Raw genomic sequence first — 24,982 nt, 5'->3', positions numbered from 1 at the left:
ATATCCTTGAGCTATAATTAACATAAGATATATATAGATATCCTTGAGCTATATTTAACATACTTTTCACCATAATCATGAGAATAGAACAAGTGATATCAAAATCAGCATCTTTTGATTGCAATGATATTTGTTAGTTTGCGCCACAGACTAAAATGAATTGTCATACGTGTAATATATATTATCGCTTCTTCTTTATAAAATAAACATATCCGAAACTATAATTTAGTAGAAAAAACAAAACACAAAAGAAATGTTTAAAAAGATTTGAAAGTAAAACTATTTTTTTTTTAGTTGTTTTCCTTTTATTTTACATAAGTTATGATAAACCTCCTAGTTTTGTACTATGTGGAAGATGTTTTTTGCATTATTTTCAAATATAATGATAATATTTGTTATGTAGTCCAATATCTTTTAGGACAAAATATATTTCACCTATTTGATCAGGACTATACTAGTGTCTTATATGTCAGATATATAGACTATAGGTATATATATATATATATATATATATATATAAGCCTCTAGTTCCTTAACATGTTGCTCTTTAAACAAGTTTGAATAGTTGTTTCGTGAGTTTCAGAAATACTAATTTATTTCCATCTCAGAGTAAAGCATTGTTGGTAGCATTATTTGAAAGTGATTTATATTTGTTTATTTTTTCTAGTCTTACGATTCAAATAGCTTTGAAAATTGTGATAAAGAACATAACATTAACACAGACAACTTGATGTAAATGACGAGCATAGTGATATTAAAAAACTGTTTTTTCAGAAAAAAAAAAAACTTGATTCGCACATCAAAATTTTTAACTGAGGCAGATAGGACAATATTCTTAACGTGTACTAGTATAAACTTTCGATAAAACGTTATTGAAACCTGTGCATTGCATACTTTTTTATAACATTTAATATTCCGGAAATCTTTCTGAAATCTGACTGAAATGTATTATAACTCGAATCTTTAAGAAAAGAATCCTGACGATCCTGGAAACTACAGAGTATTTAATTGGTATCTCATCTTGGGAAATACTTACGTCGTTGATTAAGGCTTATATCATGCTGCCAGTTTAAAATTACATTTGCAAATGCATAATTTGAATTCCATCCTGTAAACAGCATTAGTGATGCTATCATTTACCTTCAGCCCTTGATAGAGTTTTCATGTAAAAGGTTACAATTTAAATTTAAATTATTCATCATGGGAAAATTTTACAAATATATACATTAGTGTATAAAGCTACCTATGTTTTATTTTAATGTAAGTTTGGATTGGTCTAGTTTTGTCTTTGGACATAGATTATGAAAATGGACAAAAGTTCACAAAACGCAACAAAAACAATTCATTTATATATAAGACCAAATATGAGAGAGAGAGAGAGAGAGAGAGAGAGAGAGAGAGAGAGAGAGAGAGAGAGAATAGGGGCTGATTGGAATAAATCAGATAAAGAATAAAATTATAAATATCTGAATAAAATTTGGTGCAATAACATTAAAGGTAGCAATTTTACTACACCAGCTATGCAACTTGAAAATTAAATTGATAAAAAACGTTTTAGGAAGTGTAAAGACATATTAAAAGGGTATGTTATAAAATAAAAAAAAAATCTTTAGGTTTAAAGAATCACCAATAAACAACTACAAAGTTGAACAAAAGGCAGTTTTTGAACAATGTATAATAATATATTTATAAAATGTTTTAAAACTAGACAGTTGTATAGTTTTATTTTAATGCATCAATGTATAGAGGTTGACAGTTAATAATTAAATAAAATATATACACTTTTAAAAAATGAATTTTTGTAATTCACCTATGAACCATCGCATTTGTCTGCATTGCCAGAATACACTTTCGATAACAAAACAGAAACACAAGTACTACTCACTATACAAAATAATCAATCATGAGATAATTAGTAAAACTATTTTTATGAGTACAAAACATTGTGATAGTTGTTCGGTTGTATGAATGAAGTCGCGTGCATTTCATTGATAAATTGACATGAATATAATGGTTTACTTTTATAAATTTTGACTTGGATTGAGAGTTGTGTCATTGGCACTCATACCACATCTTCTTATATCTATGAACACCTGACGTTGCTGCACTGGTACATAAGTCGTGGCTAAATATTCTCGAGTATCAAGTCCTGTCCATGATTTAAAAGATATTAGGCAGTACATGTACAGATTGCCGATAAACGTTATTATAAAAAATATTAATAGAAACAATACGAAAAATTTCGGTCATTTTATTGTTGAAATCCTTCATTTAATCGATATGCATGGCCTTTTATGATCCGTGTGCAAGTTGACGGATTTCATATTTATAATCTTCAGGTTTAGATATTCTAGAGCTGAAAAAAAGGTTTGAAAAGGAAGAAAAGTTGGCAAAATGACCACTGTCTGTCTACAGGAACCTACAAACAGACTCAACATTTACTTATTCTAAATTGAGTAATTCGACGGAGTGTTAGAATTACGATGAATGCTGTATCAAAAGAATTACTTTTCATTTCATTTGTATATTTTTACATTATGTAGAAAATCATTGATCTTGTTTTTTTTTCTTTTTATTTAGTCTTCCAACAAGGACAACAGAAAAAGGGATTAAAACAAAACTCTTACTTTTCTAACGAGCGTATGTATAGGAAAATATGGAGATAATATAAGGATGATAAAATATTCATTTCGCACTGAAATGGATGCATGAGAACCAAGAGAGGCGACAGATACGAAAGTAACATTCAAACTCAAAAATAGAACAAAAATAAAAAAATTAATACTCTTAACACATACTTTCTACTCTTGACACATACTTTCTACCGTCGCCGGAGAGGAGATATAATTCCAGGTTTAAAAAATTGAAATAGTTTGTAGTTCATCTTATACACGGTTAACAAATGATTTTTTCCAGATGAGATTGTTTTTTTTTTCTTTTTCCTTTTTTTTCACTACCATATGATAGCTTCTAATATATTTATTTAAGGAAGCGAAAGTAAAGATACATATCCAACACACTTTTGAGAATTCATTATTATTGACATGACCAGAATCTCATTTCAATGTCACGCGTTCTATTCTAATCCAATGTATGTTAAATATAGCTCAAGGATACTGGTATATATCTATATAATGTTTACAAAGTACAATATGTAATATCAATTCTGTCGACTTGTGTAAACCTGTTTATTTTTCGTAGCATCCTTCTTCAGCTATTCATAAGATAAGGTCTGGATGGGTTTTATAGATTAAGGAATAACAAATCAATGCTACAGAAACTGGACCAAGTAGATAATATGATAATTACCTAGAATTTAAAGAATATAGAAATGGAAAAAACCCAACCAGCATAAAATTTTATTCACGTAGTCAATCGGAAATAATTACATCATCTAATACAAAAACAAGAATATGTGTGCACAGGAACAAATGCCCCGCATAAACTATCATATTTTGAAAGATCAACTATCCGTTATATCTTCGCATTTTGACCATGTTATGAGTTTTGTTAAAGTTTAAAGTAGGAGTAAATTATCTAAAATTAAAAAAACTTTATCCTGACTAAGGACGGACAAACGGATTTCTAACTGACTGGAAACATAAACAAACTTAAGTATTGTAGGCAGGCATTATCAAATACACAACTAACAGGACCGTAACATTATACATCTCTTCTGTACAGAATAACCGACATTTGTTTTACGATTGATGGTCAAATAGCAAAGAAACGGTTTTAAAAGTTTAAAGTTGATGTAACCACAAGTTTAACGTAAATTATATTAAATTTATAGCTTTAACCCGACTAAGGACGGACAAACAGATTTCTAAATGACATGAAAACATAAACACCATAGTACTGTAGGCAGGCACTATTAAATACACAAACAACAGCATAATAACAATATACATCTCTCCTGTAAAGTATTACCGACATTTGGTTTACGTTTGATGGTCAAATGAAGTAGATGTAAGCAATTATAGGCAACATACAGCCTTAAACAATGAGAAAAAACCCGCGAATGTTACAGATATTGCTTGATTTAAATGTTCTGTGTTTCCTCTGATTCCTTGGCCGATTTTGGCTATAATGTCGATCCTTTTAAATTTTATCAGATCTTAAACGTTTTTATTAGGACTTGAATTTTCAAATTGATAGACCTCGAATTTCCTTGAAGAGACGTAAATTATTGAAAAATTTTGATCTGGTGCTGTAAAACTGGTTCTGTGTTAATGTTATTACAAACGTCCCCTTTCTACAAAGTATTGAATGTTCGTTCTGTATACAGATCCCAATAAAGTCTTACTACTCTGAAAACAGATCGTTATCTATGGAGCTATTATCGGAACAGCAGTAATGAGTGATTGTAAAATATTTCCTGTGATTGTACTCAAGATTATTTAGGACTCAAATAGAATTATTTTAAAGCATATACGGTGAATATTTATACAATGTTTGAATCGTTTTATAACTTTTTCATGTTGACGCTTTCAACATGTATATGTTTAGCAATAAATATAGTCCTAGGAGATGCCCGCATTTGGAATCAGCTTTACACATAGATAGAACAGTTTTGCCCTTCTGCCGAAGATGCACTTAAAGCTATGATTCACTTATCTAGATTTGGCTATACTTTAGGTCTTTTTTTACTTGACCAGCTCCTTAAAGTTTGTATAAGTTTAAGTTCAAATATTTTGTCCCCGAGCATCACTAAAGAGACTTTCATTGACGAAAAACGCATAAGGGTCGCTTCCGCTGCTGGTGGACTCTAAGTCCCAGACGATATCACCAGCCGAGTAGTCAGAACTTTACTGACATGACAATACGACCATTTTTTATTGTATTTTATTCCTCTAAGATTAAGGAATATATCTCCCAAATGCAAAGCTGTATTTCACTGTCCGGATTTGGCTATACTTTAGTTAGTTTTTTTGTTTTATCAGCTCTATTATTGTTTAAGTTTTTCGAACATCACTGAAGGGACATTAATTGTTAAAATGCGCATCCTTTGCAGTTCTAATAATATCGTTAATGCTATTATAAATAAAGCCAACAGTAGTATACCACTGTTCACTAGTCATAAATTGATTTAACTGAAACAAATCCGGGTCATAAACCAAAACTGAGGGAAACACATCAACTATAAGAGGAAAACAACGAAACAACATAAACACTGAACTGCTACAAAAACAAACGCCAAAATACATAGAAACGGACTATAAATATTCAATGATTAATTTTACACATACATATAAATAGGAAGATGTGGTATAAGTGCCAATGAGACAACTCTCCATCCAAGTCACAATGTGTAAAAAGTAAACAATTATTAATCAAAGTACGGCCTTCAACACGGAGCCTTGGCTCACACCGAACAGCAAGCTATAAAGGACCCCAAAATGACTAGTGTAAAACAATTTAAACAAGAAAACCAACGGCCTAATCTATATAAAAAACGAGAAACGAAAACACTTATGAACCACACACATGATTTGCACGGATCTAGACGTCTTAATAATGGATGGGATAATAGACATCTGACAAGAGGCTTCAGTGGCAGACATCTGACAAGAGGATTGAGTGGCGGACATTTGATCAGAGGACTTCGAAGTAATTATTTTTTATCAATCATGATAAAAAAATATATTTCCATGTTTAATAATTTAGTACTGAGTATAGTAACGTGCTAATTATCTCTCTTCACCCAATATTAGTCAATAACACAATAGTAGATGAAAGAGTATCATATCAAAACATGTTTTCATCACACTCTGTAGTGTGTATATGTTACATACTTTCTAACTTGATACATTCTATTAAAAGTGATAACTTTTAAATAGTTATATGTATTTGCCCAAAACGATATGAAATATTTTGTTGTTAATCTATAAAGGCAAAGTGGTTGAAATATTTTATCATCAATGAAAATACATCAGAAATATTTCAAATAATGTGATGCAGTGTGATCCCCGATCAGCTAGTTTATGAAAAGAGAGGCAAAGGATACCAAAGGGACATTCAAACTCATAATTCGAATATAAACTGACAACACCATGGCTAAAAAGATATAGACCAACAGACAAACAACAGTACACAATACACAACATAGAAAACCAAAGACTGACCACACGAACCCCACCAAAAACTGGGGGTGATCTCAGATGCTCTTTGCGTCTTAACAAAGGCAAGCACATACATTTGAAAATGTTCAACATGCCAGTAATAGTAATAATCATTTTACAGGATACAGAAGAGCAGCTACTGGTTACGGGCCATATGATTCATACAGAGTCAATCGACGTAGTCATTTTGACAGTGATTTTGGAAGATTCGATAGCTGGGGATCTAACATAGGGTGGAGATCTAATTCCGGGTTGAGATCTCATTCAAAATGGAGTCAGATAGGTAGGTTGTGTTTAAATCAGAGTAAATTTGATATAGTTCTGTTGTTATGATATTATGGTAGCGAAATCGAGATTAAGCGATGTTTCTGTCGTTCTATTCAATGATCAACCTGTTGATTAAGATCTGCTAAAATTACAAACAAATGAATCTAGAAAACTTACTTTGGCTACTAGTATATTGATATTAAGTGTTTTTTTATTTTCTTTGTAGTTTCTCATTTCATTTGCTTGAACTTACAAAAAATATTTGTCGTTAATATTATTACGTTTTATCACAAATAAAAGTGTTTCGTACTTTTATCAGACAGATAATTTAGAAATAAGTTCATATACTTAAAACCATTTCAAAATAATAAAAAAAAACATGTCAATAACTCTTGTTAAGAAAACAGTTTTAACACAATTACCAATATCCAAGATAAATTGAAAGAGGGGAGAGTCCAAAAAACATTATCAAACGGTCCTCCATATCCACCAATGGAAATAATGAAAACCAGCTGTCAGATTCTTGACTAGGTCTAGAATTTTTCTGAAAAAAAAAGTGGTGGAGTCAACCTGATTTTATAGCTGTATGATAAAGTAGTAAAAATAATGGCTAGATTTTATGTTCAGCAGTCATTTAATTCGAATATTGACTATTGCATGTATTGTAACAATAAATGTATTTTTCTTAACATCATTTCTCTTTGAATCTTCTTTTTTGCCACTTTTAGCTTTCTCCTAGTCTTGTTTTCAAGTGAATTCTAAGTTGAATGCTTTTTTGATTCACAATTTGCAAAAGAAGTCATCTTGTAGTTTCAGTAAGATGCTTATGTTTAATAATTTGGTTTTTGTCCTTAGATATTCTAAGCTATACTTTTCTTAAACCGAGATGTTGCAAGGATACGACATTCGCTTAGGTAATAATAATAATAATAATAATAATAATAATAATGACAATGATGATAATAATAATAATAATAATAACACGTTTCTGAATTCTAAAACTGTCTTTGTTTTACAGGTTACTAGAAAAAGACAAAGACATAAGGAGCACACTACAAAATTTGTACATGTCATCATTCATTGTTAGATTTTATACTTTTTTATCAATAAATTTCTTAAAATATAGTATTTCCTTTCTTTTGTGCAGATGAGACGGACTTTTGCTTTGTTGTGCAAAACTTTTGAAGTCAAAAGGTACGATTCTAACGTCCTTTCGTCTACGTTAACCTCAGTGTATACCCATTTTAGTAAATTCATAGGTGTATGTTTTTCAAATTAATAACTCGTATACGAATAAGAAGATGCGGTATGATTGCCAATGAGACAACTCTCAATCACAGACAACATGAGGAAGCAGTTTGCAACTACCTGTGACCGTACGGCATTCAATAATGAGCAAGATTCATAAAGATTCTTATGTTTGATACATTAATGGAATGGTCGAGTTTTTGTTTTGAGCATAACTTATGACAAAAAGAAGGAAAGAAAAAAAGGAGGAATTCTAAACTCATTAGTTGGAGTAAACAGAAAACGTCGTGGCAAAAACAACCCCCGAAGAGAACATAAAAACAAAAAAAATCAACAGAGCTCTGCATAGGAAAATTAAGACTGTGAACAAGGAACCATAAAGACAAAAGTGCATCACACATTACCATGAAATTAACGACATTTTGGAATTTTCAGAACTTTTCCAGATATTTGTTAGATAACCATACAGGAAACTATATATCAATAGCGACGCAATGAGTAATACAGTTACATACAGATCAAAAACAGGTGGGGTAGAATAAACAGGAAACATAACCTAAATAAAAATACTCTAATAGTATTTTTTGTATAAGTACGAGACGGATTCATTACAAATCAATCAGTAAAGAGAGGCGAAAGATACCAAAGGACAGTCAAAAATAAACTGACAACGCCATGGCTTAAAAAGAAAAAGACCAACAGACAAATAACAGTGTACAAAACACAACTAAGGAAAAGTAAAGACTGAGCAACACGAACCCAACCAAAAACTCGGGGTGATCTCAGGTGCTTCTGAAGTGTAAGCAGATCCTGCTCCATATGTCGCACCCGTCTTCTCATGTAAGTACAAACTCAGTCATAAATCTAATTCGGGAGGTCAACTTTGGGGAAAAGGGGACGGCATTGTAGTTACGACCATTGGAACATATCCGTCGTCATTTGTGAAACAGATATTCCATGACGGTCAACCAATTCGTTATGGCGTCCGAAAACTTACAAAGGAATGATTTTAACTTCACCACTTAGAACTCTTTGTTTAATAGCTTCCTTGTAAGAAGCAACCCTTTATCAAGGAAATAATGATAGGAAATACAAGCCATGGCATATCGTTTCAAAATATATACTCCGTATGCAGGCGCTGCTGGAATGTTGCTACATAGAGTGTACTTCTTAGAAAAAACTATAGGGATCGGTATGATTAAAGCCCGTTCAATCATATAAAAAGTAATGGAATTTGGTTATTGACTTTTGGTAAAGAAGTACGCATTCAGATCACAATCAGTCATCCTTACCCTGTTATTATATGGATTAAAAAATTTCCAAATGAGTTCAACGCTTGCTAAAAATCTCATAAAAGTCAGGCGGAAGATACAAAAGGGATATACCAAGAGTATTAAAACTGTCGACATGTGTTCGCAACGCTGACATGTACAGTTAAGTGTTGTTACAAATGATACTACACAAAATGATATCCTGTACAAATTAAATACTACAAATTATAAAAAAAAACGGTAACTTATATAGTAATGAAATGAATAAGTAATTTCGGGTGGTTAACAAAATTTAAAACAAGGTGACATTTCTGTAATCAACCATTAATCATCATAAACTTTTGAAACAAGAAACGGCTTAACAATCACACGTGTACTTTTCTTAACTTTTTTATTGCGTTTTACAGAACGACGATCACAAATAACGAATATAGAGCAAAATATTATTTAGAGCTATTTTCTAACTGCCAGTAGACCAAACGTTTTGTTATTTGTATACTAGTTTTGTTTGACGTTTGTTCAAGCTATAATAATACATATTGACATTTGAAGATAGGCGGACTTTCAGTCTGTGAATAATATACAATTGTTGTCATATTGTATCTTGTATGTTTTTAGTTAGTGAAACACATATTGTAGTATCTTTTAACTTGACTACTCGCTATATCGATGATGTTCTCTGTATTGTTTTGTTTTGATATATTTGAATGTCCCTTCGGTACAATTCGCCTCTCTTTTTTATTGTTACACATATTTGAAAGCTTCCGGATTGCTCCATTATATTAATGGTTCCCCATTCAAATATACAAAAGGCATATTTAGATCGCCAGTTAATAAATTTCAAAAATATTTTTTAGTTTAAATATACAATTACATTTTACATTTGAACAAAGATTTTTTGAAGGGTATGAGTTGTTAAAAATGATTAAAGAAATAAATTGATAGGATTTGATAAGACAACTACAGGCGGAAAGAGGCTTAAGGTGAAAATTGAATCTTCTTCATCGAAAGAGTTTTGTTAATTTTGAAGAAGTAATTAAGGAAATAAAAAAAGCTTTAAAAGTCATCGGATCACTTCATAAGCACCCACGATTGCAAATGAAGATATCATTATTGAAACTTTACGCAGGATTGGCCAAGAGAAGGGCAATCTTTATATCTGACATTCTATAATATCTAAATAAGAAAATAAAGAAAATGTATCCTTCTTACAGATTGCTTAATATATGTTTTCCATACTTGGGCAATGAAAACTAAGATGTCAGTCATTTTTAAAAAAAAATTCAGTCCTTTCTGAAGATATGGTTTAACCATTTTGGATGAAATGGCGCGAAACTATCATTTGGTTTTAAAACAATGTAATACAAACGAACTAAGAGGGTATCTGTATCTTTACTGGAAGCGATTTGTTTCGTGAAGATGTAAGTATTGTCTGTTTTCTTAAAGGAATTCAACTCATATATATTTTTGAAATCAAAGGCAATAATGAGGTCCAGAATTTGCTTAGGGAAAAACAAAACATAACTGATATAGGTTTAAATGACATAATAATATGGTGAAAGCTTCTAAATTCTATTAAGGGGTTTATGATTAGTTGTAGATGATAAACTGGTAAACCTAGATAATGCAATGACAACGTTGTTTATTTCCCAAGGAAAACACAAAAATACATTTTGGTCTAAAACAACTAAAGAGGTACCCAGTTCTTATTTTTTCTATGTCGTAGATTTCTTAAAACTTTCAATAAATTATAAGAATGTTTATAGAATTAATTCCAAATTCACAATCTGGAAGAACAAATAGGCTAACAAATTGTTTTGCTAGGGTTCGTCTTTCTCAACCATAAGTTTTTATCGAGTGTATTGTATGTAGACTGTTGTTTGGTTTTTTTTTTACTTTAGTTTTAAGATACATGTAGTTGTATTAATTGGGTATAAGATTCCTGATAAAACAATATCATGAAGAGCACGTATAAGGAAATGCCTGTACCAAGTTAGAATATGACAGTTGTTTTCCATTTGTTTGATGTGTTTGAGCTCTTGATTATGCTGTCCGAATTCTCACAGGTAAAGTTGACATGATTATTATTTCAGACCCTGTTTGATCATATAGCTCTCCAAGTTTTAAGGTAGTAAATCAATCTTGGCTTTCATTATTTTGATTTGTTATGAGCGTTTCTGTTGAAGGTAAATCAAGAAAAGCGCTTTTGACGGAACAATTCAAATCATAAATGAAGTGGATTTTTTTTTGTTTTTTTTTAAACCTGTCTACGCGAGCCTTTTCAAGAAGTATATATAAACTTGTTCAATAATTTACTAATACTTCTTGTTATTTAGTTACATTTGAATCGGCTGTATTACGAAAAAATGAGCAAATGCATATAATCTTTACAGTTTATTGAAAAAGTAAAAATCTACGGATGAGTGATGTCATGATCAGATGTTGTGATGTACTCCTTGTGTCTTTGTCTTTTATTAATATCCTGTAAAACAAAAGTAATTCCAGTTTATTTGAAGATAAAATGATTTTTTTATAATGTTCACATGTTGTAAATGCAACCACTGCTTCTTTTCTACATGGTGAACAGTTTCTTCATATCTTCATTATGTTTTGTATAAACTATCAGAAACTGCGTTAGAAAAATTGCAACAAAAAACTGTTCATTTTCTTAAATCCTATCACTAACTAAACTTGAAAATCGAGAGTTGTCTAATTGGCAATTATACCATATCCTCGTATTTTTGTATTCACTGTTGCCTTTTTCATAACAAAGCTTACACTTCAGTAGCACCTGAGATCACCCACATATTTTGGTGGGAGTGCGGGTAGCTCAGTCTTTTGTTTTCTATGTTGTGTTGTGTGTACAGATATTTTTCTGTTTGTCTGTTTGTCTTTTTCTTTTTTAGCCATGGCGTTGTCAGTTTATTTTCGACTAGAGTTTGAATGTCCCTTTGGTATCTTTTGCCTCTCTTTTCCGTTTTGTATTATAAAAGTACGAAAAGGTAATATCATCACTTTAAGTTCTAGTTATATCTTTTAATTTTCGATTTTGGTTAAGTGAATGTAATTGTTTTATTGTTTTCCTAAGAAAATGTCGGTACCAAGATAGGAATATGACAGTTTTAGTTCACTTGTTCCGTTGTTTGATGACGTTGAACTTTGTTAGTTTTAATGGAATTCCCCTTTTTTATTTTTACTTTGAGTTCGGTATTTTTGTTATACTTTTTTTTGTTTTGGATAGCTTTGTTAATTTTTATTGGGACATATTTTTAATAGTTAATAAGATGTATAGCTTTAAAACAAATTAAAACCGTTAATTTTAAAGATCAAATAGTAAAGTTCATGTATCATAAAGATCTAATCGGTAATAGATCTCTGTCTTAAATAAAATATCATAAAGATCTAATCAGTAATAGAACTCTGTCTTAAATAAAATACCATAAAGATCTAATCAGTAATAGATGTCTGTCTTAAGTAAAATATCATAAAGATCTAATCAGTAATAGATCTCTGTCTTAAAGAAAATATCATATACACAAGTTATATTTTCATCATTATTAGACAGCATGAGAGATCAGTGATGCGGATGACATTAAATCTGGTTTAGATTTGAAACCTACCTTGTTGATTCCATCTTGAATTAGATCTCCACCCTAAATTTGATCTCCTTCCTGAATTAATTCCCCATCTATTCAAACGTCCTAATCCACTGTCCAGATGACTGCTTCTATATGGATCAAATGACCCGTATCCAGTAGCTGCTCTTCTGTATCCTACATAGGCAATAACTATTATTATTTTTGACCTTTTATTATTTCATGTCTTCGTTTAAAATGTTACGGTATTTTGGTGCTTTAAAGACACACGTTAAAAATAAACAATTGACGTAGTTTAATCTTATGACCAGTCGTACGAATCAGTGCATTTCCCCTACTTAACATCTTGACTTCTCTTTGGAAAAAAACAATTACAACGTACAATGTATAAAAGTGGACCTTTTGTAAGAAGTAATCATATGAATGTAAATTATACAATGACAGTTATTTGGAATTCTTTTCAAAATGGTAAAAAAATATTATTCTGAATAAGTTTACTAAAAACAATATATTTTTGTATAAGATCTTACTTCTGCCTCCGCCATTCAATCCCCCTATCAGCTGTCCTCTATTCCAGCTGCCAGTCAGATGTCCACTATTCCATCCATTATTCAGACCTCTAGATGCCTGCAAATCCCATGATCTTTGATTTCTATTGTATGTATCATATCCGCGAGCAGTTGCTAAAGTAACCATCACAGCAAGCACGATAACTATTGCTAAGGTATTCATGTTTCTGTAAAAAAAAAATACATCAGCATTTCTATACCAAAATAATAATGCTAAATTAATCCTCTTAAGATGTCCAAGATTTCTTGCAAAGAAAGATGTAGAAATATGTCCAAATAATAATAAAATAGCTGCATTGAAAACAACAGGATGTGGCAAAGCCAATCAAAAATACTTTTGTCAAATTTGACACCACATATAGCATTCTTTGCATTTTTAACTGCTTGTTATTTTGAAAATACAAAGTTGAGAAAATGCATGAAACAAAATAACAACTGTTTAGTTTTATAATCATTAATAGATGCGTTTTTGAAACAAAGATTGCGATTTGGAATGGAATATTTACAAACAAATGGTAAAACGCACATGTTATTGAAAAATGACTTCTTTCGATCATTTAAATATTCGAATCAGACTGAATGTTTAGTTGATAAAATAGGTGAAGTTAAAAAACATAAATATAATGAACAACTCACATAATTGTTTTTCTTTCCAGGATGTACTTGAATGGCTACCAAGACCAGAATTGATATAAAACACTGAGATAGCATTCTCTTTTATACTATTTTGATACAAGGAAATATTATTAATAGAAAACCCAAATTAGTCGAATAAACTACGTAAATGTATTTGAATAAATCACAGGTTGTAAAGGTTACCACTATGACAGTAAGGTCAATGTCACTCGCTAGACGTCAAGTCTTTTTATGGTCACATCTGTCATTAATAAATAACAGGTTTATTATTATGCATTCAATTTACTAATGATCTCATATTAAAACATATAACAGTATCAATAATTTCACAACACTAGTAAAAGATAAGCAAAAATTACCAAAGTGATATTCAAACTCATAGTCGAAAAACGTATCGCTTTTTCAATAATATAAACATTTTGCTATTTTAATAAAAAAAAAGTTTTGTGTATGAGAACCGGGGGTTTATCTTTTGAATTTTTCACATGGTGTTGTAAATTAATTCTCGACTAATGAGTTTGAATGCACTGTTACGGGTCTTCAGTGTACGGAAATGGACCCGTTCGTCCGACCAAAATCGTGTTAAATTTTCATTTTAGATAATTTACTATAAACATGTGGTCATGTCAACTGGAAATTTGTACAAAACTCATAACATGGTCAGATTGCAAAGATGTAACGGTTAACTGATTTTTGAAAATTTTATAGTTATTTCGAGACATTGGTTGCTGTTGACACATATTCATTGTGTATTTGATAATGTAATTATACGCGGTTCACTACGTTATTAAGAGTCTGAATAGGAGTCCTTCATTGTTTCATTCGTTATTTTTATTAAGGTAATTGTTGTATTATCTGTTCTCTATGTTTGGGTCCAATTATCTGTAGTACTGGACCACTATTCTCTATTTTATAAAACCCATCCAAATCTTCTTTAATGAATAGATAAGTGGTATGCTTAAAAAGTACAAAACAACCAAGACTATATAAGTCGACAGAATTAATTTAACATAATGAACTTTGTAAACATAAGATGTATATGAATATCCTTGAGCTATATTTAACATACTTTTCACCATAATCATGAGAATAGAACAAGTGATATTAAAATGAAATTTTTGATTGCAATGACATTTGTTAGTTTGCGTCAGAGACTGAAATGATTGTCATAAGTGTAGTATATATTATCGCTTCAGCTTAATAAAATATACATATCCTGAAGAGGAATATAACAAATACTGGAGTCCCTGACTCCCCATTATAGACTAATCAATAAAAGGTGGTTTTTTGGTTTATTTGATTTTAAACACCACAAATATATATCAAAGAAGTAAATAACGTTTCACTCGATATTAAATAATTATTTATGTGTAACCTAATGGTATACCATTATAGATCCAATTGTTGTTTTTGATTTAAAACTTCCTCGCTATGAATATACCATTCTGTATACCTTTGTTCGTACATGGTGTGCTAGTCTATTTGTTACAATAAAGCAAATTCATTATAAAAAGATAAGCATATCCGAAACTAATCATATAGTAGAAATAAAAATGTTTAAAAAGATAATAGATCAAAATATCGTCTGAAAAAAAAACCCGTGTATAAAATAAACTACAAAGCTCTTATTTCAGTTATCTAAACCTGGAATTGTATCTCCCCTTCGACGACGAAAGAAAAATACGGGACAACTAAAGATTGAGCAACTTGAACCCCACTAATACCGGAGCTAATCTAGGGTACTCCGGAAGGGTGAGCTGATCCTGCTCCACATGATGCACCCGTCGTTGCCCATGTGAGTAGTAGATTTAACACACCTGCATCAATATCGAAAAGACGTCTGAACAATTGCAAAAATATGAAATAAAATTAGAAAAATAGCAGTTTTTGAATAACTTACCATACGTCATATTTTTCTCTTCTGTCTTTTTACACAAAGTGACTTGTTTACTTGTTCTATCCTACACATTGTTGCAAATTCTAATAAATTTGAGCAAATATTCAACCAATGTTTACAGCTATTGATTAGTTGTTTAGTGAGTTTTAGAAATATCTATTTACTTCAATATATCTCAGAAAAAAACATTGCTTGTAGCATTATTTGATAAAGATTAATATTTGTTTATATTTTCAAGTCTAACGATTCAATTCGACCTAAACGACTGAAAACACATTAATTGTAATTTGTTCTAGTAGGAACGTTTTTTAACTTCACTTTCCTCTTTATAAATAATGTCCTTACACGGAGAATCTGAAAATATAGTTACAATGAAATCCAAATAAAAAAAATGTAACATTTTGTGTATTTCGTGCACTCAAAGCTATTTTACCTGAATAAACCTTATGAGGAACGCACGAAACCAACATTTGAAAGGCATACACTTATCATTTACCGAAAAAGTAATATTACCAATCGGAACAGACAAATGATAGCTTAATTCATCTATCGTCAACATTGCCTTAAGAAGTTTTAATCTTACTTTCATATTTTTCTCTTAACTTTTCTAAGGAGAATTTAAAAAAAAAATTATAAATCATTTTAGTGCAGAAACGTTGACTTCTCCCATGTAGCTGATGAATTCATCGAAATTATCTCATTGAATTTGAAATAAAGAAAAAAAAACCCAGGAACAGTTAAGTCAACTTCATAATCTGTGAAAATTGTGATAAAGTTCATAACATTAACACTGACAGCTTGAAGAGTTACTTATGAATGTTATACGCTATAATATCAAAATGCAGTAGACAGTTTCAATAGATACTACTCAAATAAAAACCAAATTTAACAGAACAGATAGCTGCTTACCCTTCTAGAGCACCTGAGATCACTCTATATTTTTTATAGGGTTTGTGTTGCTCAGTCTTTGGTTTTCTATGTTGTGTTTTGTGTACTGTTGTTTGTCTGTTTGTCTTTTTCTTTTTTGGCCATGGCGTTATCAGTTTATTTTCAACTTGTGAGTTTGAATGTCCCTTTGGTATCCTTTGCGTCTCTTTCTCTTGCAAAGCAACGATATATGTTACGACAAGAGACTTAAAAGAAAATACAAAAATCAAAGTCAAATTATGCATTGGTCGTAACGGAAGAAAAATTTAAAAGAAAGAAAAAAAAATGTAAAAAGTTACAAATAACATGGCACTTGACCAATCCAACGCAATGTGAATGCCGAGCAAAGTGGTATTCAAAAACAGTTCTTCGAGTAACTAGATCGTCCATTTCAAAAATGAACTTGATTCATACATCATAATTTTATGATTTGTGATGAGTAAGTTATGACTGTATACTTAACATGTACTAGTATAAACTTTAGATTGAACGTTATTGAAGCCTGTGCATTGCATACTTTTATATCGTTATATACTGCGTAAACTTTTCTTAAATCTGAATGAAATGTATTATAATTCGAATCTTTAAGAAGAGAAATCCTGAGGATCATGGGAACTATAGGGTATTTAATTGGTGAGTCATCTAGGGAAACTACTTTCGTCGTTGATTAAGTTGATATAAGAAGAAGTGGTATGAGTGCCAATGATACAACTCTCCATCAAAGTCACAATTTGTAAAAGTAAACCATTATAGGTCAAAGTACGGCCTTCAACACGAAGCCTTGGCTCACACCGAACAACAAACTACAAAGGGCCTCCAAAATGACTAGTGTAAAACCATTCAAACAAGAAAACCAACGGGCTAATCTATACAAAAAACGAGAAACACTGATGAACCACATCAACATACGACAACCACTGAACATCAGGTTCCTGACTTAGGACAGGTGCAAACAAATACAGCGGGTTTAAACGTTTTAATAGGTGCCAACCTTCACCCAACCAGAAACAATAGTGCAACATCGCAACATAGAAAGACACACTATAAAATATCAATTGAAATGGCTTAACTAAATCAAAAGACATATCAACAAAAACTAGTGAACATACATTGATTGAATACATTTGATCTATGACACAATGTAAATGCAAAATTGATAAAACAAGGGGGTTAGATGTTTAACAATATCAGAAAGACAACCAGAACCTTTGACAAAATGCTGCCAAATAAAATAACGTACACAGGTAAATAAAAATAATTTTGTTGTAAGGTATACATGGAGTACGGAAATAATTTTTACTTTTGTTGTTCCTAGTACGAAAACAAAAGTGAAAATTTATCGTCATACTAAACACTTATCAAAGGTGGTATATATAAAAATAGTGAGACTAGATATAACACTGAATAAGTAAACATTAAATAACAAAAATACATAACAAATTGTATCAACAGGTCAAATTAACACGAAAGTACGATTTGAGAGTACTTGCAGTTACTGAAAGCTAGTTAAAAGCCAAATAAAGGCAACAGTAGTATACCGCTGTTCGAAACTCATAAATCGATATAGATAAAAACAAATCCGTGTTACAAACTAAAACTGAGGGAAACTCATCAAATATAAGAGAAGAACAACACACAACAAAAACACAACATTAAAACAAAAACAATTAATAATAAAAAATCATGCATCAGAGACTAAAATCATCATCGACAGGCTGTTGGATAGTTAGGAGCTAACCTTGATAATAAATATATATTATGTAATATATATAGATAGATTAATCTCTATATAGAAAATGAACGTGGATGTTTATTTATACATCCCAAAAAAACGTTTGAAAAGAATACAAATTTAGTTATGTTTAAATCTGCTGATGACAAAATCGATATTTGTGCCAATGTAAACTATATTCAGAGATCTAATTACAACATTGGTACGATAACCCTTACTAATAAGTTTGTTTAAAGGTTCGATGAGTTTACACGGATCACATAATGATTTCCGCGCTTTAAGTACAATATTACCGTAAAATTTAGAATGTGAAATACCGTTTTTAATAAGTTCTCCAGAGGTACAGCCAAATTTACTGATCAAAAAGAGGGACGAAAGATACTAGAGGGACAGTCAAACTCATAGATCGAAAACAAATTGACAACGCCATGGCCAAAAATAAAAAGACAAACAGACAAATAATAGTACAGATGACACAACATAGAAAACTAAAGTCTAAGCAACACGAACCCCACCAAAAACTGGGGGTGATCTCAGGTGCTCCGGAAGGGTAAGCAGATCCTGCTCCACATGTGGCACCCGTCGTGTTGCTTATGTTATCTTTGTATCTATGAAAGAATTTAGTAAAAGTTTTAAGCAATTTATGGTAACGAAATCCCTGACTTAATAATTTACTTGGAGTTTAATTTTTATTCTAGAAATGGGTATATCATGGACCTTATAATTAATTTTAGAATTGTTTTTTTTTAATGAGATATACGAATATCAACAGTATTCATAATTTTATTCAATCAACTGTCTAGAGATTTTTTATCAGATTTTTCACGTTTACACCAATTTTTACAGTAGGCAGACAAAGCGTCTTTAATGACCTGACGACACTGTTTTCAATCTATTATAGATGGAGGACGATATTTCGGTCCTTTCTTAAGAAAATTTTTGACCTCACGGTCTTCGACAATGTTGAGGTCTCCTGTAAAGACATGACAATAGGGAACATATCTAAAACTAGATGTTTCACAGTCTTAAGTGGAAGTAGCATTATTTTCTATATTGACGTCTGCTGTAACTGACGTATAATTAAAAATCAAACTTCTGCTAGGTTTTTTTTTATAAGAATACGAAATAATAGGTGGTTCTGTATTATCAAAATATGGAGGTAAGGCCTATATTATGATGCCAGATTAATATTACACTGGCAGATGCACAATTTGTAGTCTATCCTGTAAACAACACTTGTGATGCTATCAATTGCCTTCAGCCCTTTATAGTGTTTTCATGTAAAGGGTTACAATTCAAAATTTAAATTTTTCGTCAGATGAAAATTTTACAAATATATAAATTAATGTATAAAGCTTCTATGTTTTTTAATATAATTTTGAATTGGTCGAGTTTTGTCTTTGGACATAAATTATGAAAATTGACAAAAGTTCATATAACGCAACAAAAACAATTCATTTATATATTAGACCAAAACAAACACACTTATGAGACTGAGTAGAAAAGAACTAGCACAGAAATATTTCGACTGGCTTTCATTACGGATTCGTTGATTTTTTAAAATAAACTCCTAATAGGCCAGGATGCTGCCTATTGTGCTTCCGTTTGTAACGCATTCTCGCATAAAGGTCTCCGAGGACATGACACAAAATAAAATTGGTTACAAATGATAATCTCCGTCTATTTCAGAATATTCATGGTACGAAAATGTCATTACCACATCTACAACGAATAGTGAAAGTTAAGACAGTTTGAAGATTCTCAAAAACATTTAAAAAAAAAAGTTTCGTAAAATATTACAGAGGTTTATCACAAAATTCTTAAAAGTATTTCAAAGTAGTCATTATTTCTGTGTAATGTTTTGGAGTATGATATGTTCTTTTAGGCGTGTTCCTTAAGTGGTATTTTTTAGATTTTATTATGTGGCTAAGTTAATAAACGAGGTCAGAGAGAGAGAGAGAGAGAGAGAGAGAGAGAGAGAGAGAGAGAGAGAGAGAATAAAGACTGACTGGAATAAATCAGATGAGAAATAAAAATATCTGAATAAAATTGTGTGCAATAACATTAAATGTAGCAATTTAACTACATCAGGCATTCAATTTGAAAGTTAATATCATCAAAATACACTGATCATAAACATGTTTATTTCGAAATGAAATTTTCTTATGTGTTTAAATTTTATAAGAATCCATTATATTAACCCATTAGAAAAGATAATCGAGCAAATATTCCCAAAATAAGGTTTAAGAAATAATTTAGGGACGTCAGAGTTTATGTAAATACTTTGGTGCATATTACGTTATAAAGAATTATTCACCGATTGGTTGATATGCCAAGGCGTATGTAGGACGTTCAAAGAGTGTATGTCTAATAAATCACACTATAAATTAGCCATTAAACTTTGTACATATGTAATAGTAATATACATTTTGGTCTGAACATTGATATCTTTTCGGTAATTAAACAAAATTAAAGAGTCACACAAGAAAAAAAAAAAGAAGTAAATGTTCATAATAATCAAACAATTCAGAAACTACACAATAAGAACTGATTACTCAAAATAAACTTTCAAAAAGTTATTAATGACCAAAAAAGTAAGTAAGAAGATGGTTAGTAAATAAAAAAAGAAAAGTTAAACATAATGCCAATTTAACCGAGAATAATAGTCATGATATAGTATATAATTCAACCATATCAGAAACATTTCTTGTTTTCTTATATCAAATTATAATTGAAAATTGTTTGTCATTGTTGTCATTTTATTAATATGTAATCAACTATAATACACACTATATAATTGATAAAACCTCACTGAGATGTAAAATTTGCAAATTACTTTCTATCATATATTAATAATTAGTTATTCGTGAAATGTCATTTTCATATTACATGGACAAAAGTTTTAGGAAGTGTAAAAACACATTGAAAGTGTATGTTATAAAATAAATAAAATCTTTAAGTTTAAAATACTACCAATAAACAACTACATGTACAAAGTTGCAAAAAAATGCAGTATTTGATAAATATAAAATAATATAGACATACATTTTTTGAAACTAAACAGTTGTATATATTTTTTTTAAATGCATAACTGTATACAGGTTTACAGGTTGTTAATTTCTGTGTCATTTGGTCTCTTGTGGAGAGTTGTCTCATTGGCAATCATACCACATCTTCTATTTTATATTTACAGTTAATAATTAAATAAAACTATTACATTGGTTGCAATGAATAATTACGATTTCCCCGTGAAATAAAAACCGATAATTTCACTTGTGAAATAATTCAGACAATTTCACTGCTCTGACGTCATATAACAATGGGTGTTGTCAAGACGTTGTCGATGACGTTGTATCAAAGCGTAGAAAAAATATAGTTCCTTCCATTTTCTACTTCATGTCCATTAAAAAGTCCATAGTCAATGTAATAAAAAGAATAACTAATGAAATGAATTCAAGTATCGAAAAATATTAAACTCGTGACCGAACAACAATCATTATGATAATTATCTCATGCGCTACGCGCATTCGTCAATTAATGTCTTGTTCGGTCAGTCGTTGAATATTTTTCTATACTATATTTGAATTCTTCAATTAGTTATTCTACAATTTTACACTTTTACAATATGCGATTTTGCAATTCACCTATGAACCATCGCATTTGTCTACATTGCCATGGATACACATTCGAAAACAAAACAGAAACACAAGTAATACTCAATATACAAAATAAACAGGCAACACTATTTTGTTAATCAATCATGAGATAATAAGTAAAACTATTTTAACGAGTACAAAACATTGTGATAGTTGTTTGGATATATGAATGAAGTCGCGTGCATTTTATTGATAAATTGACATGAAAACCTGACGTTGCAGCACTGGTACATAACGTCATTGCCTACTATTCTCGAGTATCAAGTCCTTTCGATAATCTAAAAAATATTAGGCAGTAAGATCAAAGGGAAAATGTACAAATTGCCAATAAACGTTAATATCTAAAATATTGGTAGAAAAATTACGAAAAATGTTGGTCATTTTATTGTTGAATTCTTTCATTTAATCGATATGCATGGGCTATTATGCACCGTGTGCAAGTTGACGTATTTCATATATATAGTCTTAAGGTTTAGATATTCTAGAGCTGAAAAAAAGTTTTTAAAAGGAAGAAAAGTTGGCAAAACTACGACTGTCTATCTATATAAACATTCAAACAGTCTCAACATTTGCGTATTATAAATCAAGTAATTTGACTGAGTGTTGAAATAACGATGAATGCTGTATCAAGAGAATTACTTTCTATTTTATTTGGATATTTTTACATTGTGTAGAAAATCATTGTTTCTTGTTTTTTCTTTCTATTTAGTGTTGTATTTATTATGCGTTTTTTATTTTCGAACGGACTTTCTGTGTCATTTGGTCTCTTGTGGAGAGTTGTCTCATTGGCAATCATACCACATCTTCGTTTTTATATATCTCGCTTAACTGTGTAACACATAATTTCTACCGTCGTCGAAGGGGAGATATAATTCCAAATTTAAATAACCGAAATAGTTTGTAGTTGATCTTATACACGGTAAACTAATATTTTTTTTTCAGATGAGATTGTTGTTGGTTTTTTTGTTTTTTTGTTTTGTTTGTTTTTTTGTATCTTTTTTTTCTTTTTTTTTTTTTTTCTACCATATGATAGTTCCGAATATGTTTATTATAGGAAGCAGAAGTAAAAATATATACATAACACTTATGAGAATTCATTGCTATTGACATGACAAGATTCTCATTTTAATGTCAAATGTTCTATTCTAGTCAAATGTATGTTAGATATATCTCAAGGGTACTGGTATGTATCTCTTTAATGTTTACAAAGTTCAATATGTAATATAAATTCTGTCGACCTCTGTAATCTTGGTTTTTTTTTCGTAGCATCCTTCTTCAGGTATTCATGAGATAGGGTCTGGGTGGGTTTTGTAGAACAAGGGATAACGAACCAATACTACAGAAAATGGACCCAAAAAAAGAAAGTATATAATAGGATAATTACCTAACAATTAAAGAATATAGAAACAGAAAAACCCCACCAGACTAATAAAATTGCCTTCACGTAGTCAATCGCAAATAATTACATCATCTTATACAAAAACAAAAATATGTGTGCACAGGAACAAATGTCCCGCATAAACTATCATATTTTAAAAGATGATTTATCTGTTATATCTTTGCAATTTGACCATGTTTTGAGTTTTGTTAAAGTTTAAAGTTGATGTAACCACAATTTCAAAGTAAATTATCTAAAATTAAAATCCATATTCTGACTAAGGACGGACAAACGAATTTCTAACTGACTGGAAACATAAACAAACTTTAGCATTGTAGGCAGGCATTATCAAATACACAACTAACAGGACAGTAACATTATACATCTCTTCTGTACAGAATAACCGACATTTGTTTTACGTTTGATGGTCAAGTAGCAAAGAAACGGTTCTACTGAAAATACTAAAAAATGCGTTTTGTTACAATATAAAAATAAAGAGATGTGGTATAATTGTCAATGAGACAACTATCCACCGAAGTTTAAATGTTCTGTGTTTCCTCTGATTCCTTGTCCTGGTTTTGGCTATTCTGTCAGTCCTTCTAACTTTTATCAGATCTTCAACGCTTTTATTAGGAACTGAATTTTCAAATATTTCGCCGTCAAGCATCCTTGAAGAGAGGTAAATATTTGAAATACTTATACCTGGTGCAGTAAAACTGGTTTTGTTATTACAAACGTCCTCTTCCTACAATGTATTGAATGTCCGTTCTGTAAACATATCACATTCAAGTTTTACTCCCCTGCAATTTATCGTTATCTATGGAGTTATTATCGGAATAGCAGTAATCAGTGATTTTAAAATGTTTCCTGTCATTGTACTCAAGATTATTTAGCACTCAAATAGAATTATTTCAAAGCATATTAAGTGAATATTTATAAAATGTTAGAATCGTTTTATATCTTGTTTTTATGCTGACGCTTTCAACATGTATATGCTTTGGAATAAATACAGTCCTAGGAGATGCCTGAATTTAGATTCAGTTTTACATAATGATAGTATAGTTTGTTTTCCACTGAAGATGAACTTATAGGTATGAATTCTTATGTGGATTTGGCTATACTTTAGGTTTGTTTTTATTTGACCATTTCCGTAAAGTTTGTATAAGTTTAAGTTCAAATATTTTGTCCCCGAGCAACACTGAAGAGGCATGTTTTGACGAAAAACGCACCAGGGGTCGATACCGCTGCTGATAGATTTTTGGGCCAGACGGTATCACCAGCCCAGTAGTCATATTTTAATGACATGACATTTTTGTTTGTTTTAGAATTATGGATATTCCTCTAAGATTAAGGAATATATCTCTCCAATGTAAAGCTCCAATTCCTTGTCCGGATTAGGCTATACTCTAGTTCATTTTTTTGTTTTATCAGCTCTTTAATTGTTTAAGTTTTGGTTTTTAAGATATGTTGGCCTCGAACATCCCCGAAAAGACATTAATTGTTTAAATGCGCATCTTTTGCAGTTGTATTATTATCGTTACTACTTTTATAGACATTCAATAATTAATTTTACACAAATGTATGTATGTGTATGCATTATTTAGTTAATTGTTTCTTAAATAATAACACGTTTTTTTAAGGTACCCTTTTAAAAACAGAAGTTAATTTATTTAGTGTAAATTG

The 24,982-nt window shown here is 30.6% G+C and overlaps 2 protein-coding genes across 8 annotated transcripts in view; both read right to left on the bottom strand.

The window, feature by feature from the left end:
• LOC127736227 (uncharacterized) overlaps positions 1-24,982 on the bottom strand; it is a 91,135-nt gene that overhangs the window by 7,525 nt on the left and 58,628 nt on the right. The window lies entirely within an intron of this gene.
• Positions 11,290-24,982, bottom strand: part of LOC127736226 (uncharacterized) — a 48,565-nt gene continuing 34,872 nt past the window's right edge. For 3 of the 7 annotated variants that reach the window (XR_007998872.1, XR_007998868.1, XR_007998869.1), the window contains exons 3-4: positions 12,529-12,681; positions 11,290-11,390 (exon numbers count right to left, since the gene is read on the bottom strand). Coding sequence is in view for 1 of the 7 variants with exons in the window: in XM_052246812.1 (XP_052102772.1) it covers positions 11,383-11,390 (8 nt within the window). In the remaining 6 variants the exon portion in view is untranslated. Of the gene's footprint in view, positions 11,391-12,528; positions 12,682-13,034; positions 13,241-13,709; positions 13,753-24,982 lie in introns of those variants that run through there. The other 4 variants (XR_007998867.1, XR_007998871.1, XR_007998870.1 and 1 more) reach the window with 4 other exon arrangements.

Source organism: Mytilus californianus, unplaced genomic scaffold (assembly GCF_021869535.1).
Source record: "Mytilus californianus isolate M0D057914Y unplaced genomic scaffold, xbMytCali1.0.p SCAF_3, whole genome shotgun sequence".
NCBI lineage: Eukaryota > Metazoa > Mollusca > Bivalvia > Mytilida > Mytilidae > Mytilus > Mytilus californianus.
The sequence above is the reverse complement of the archived record's forward strand: the minus strand, read 5'-3'. Positions and strand labels throughout refer to the sequence as shown.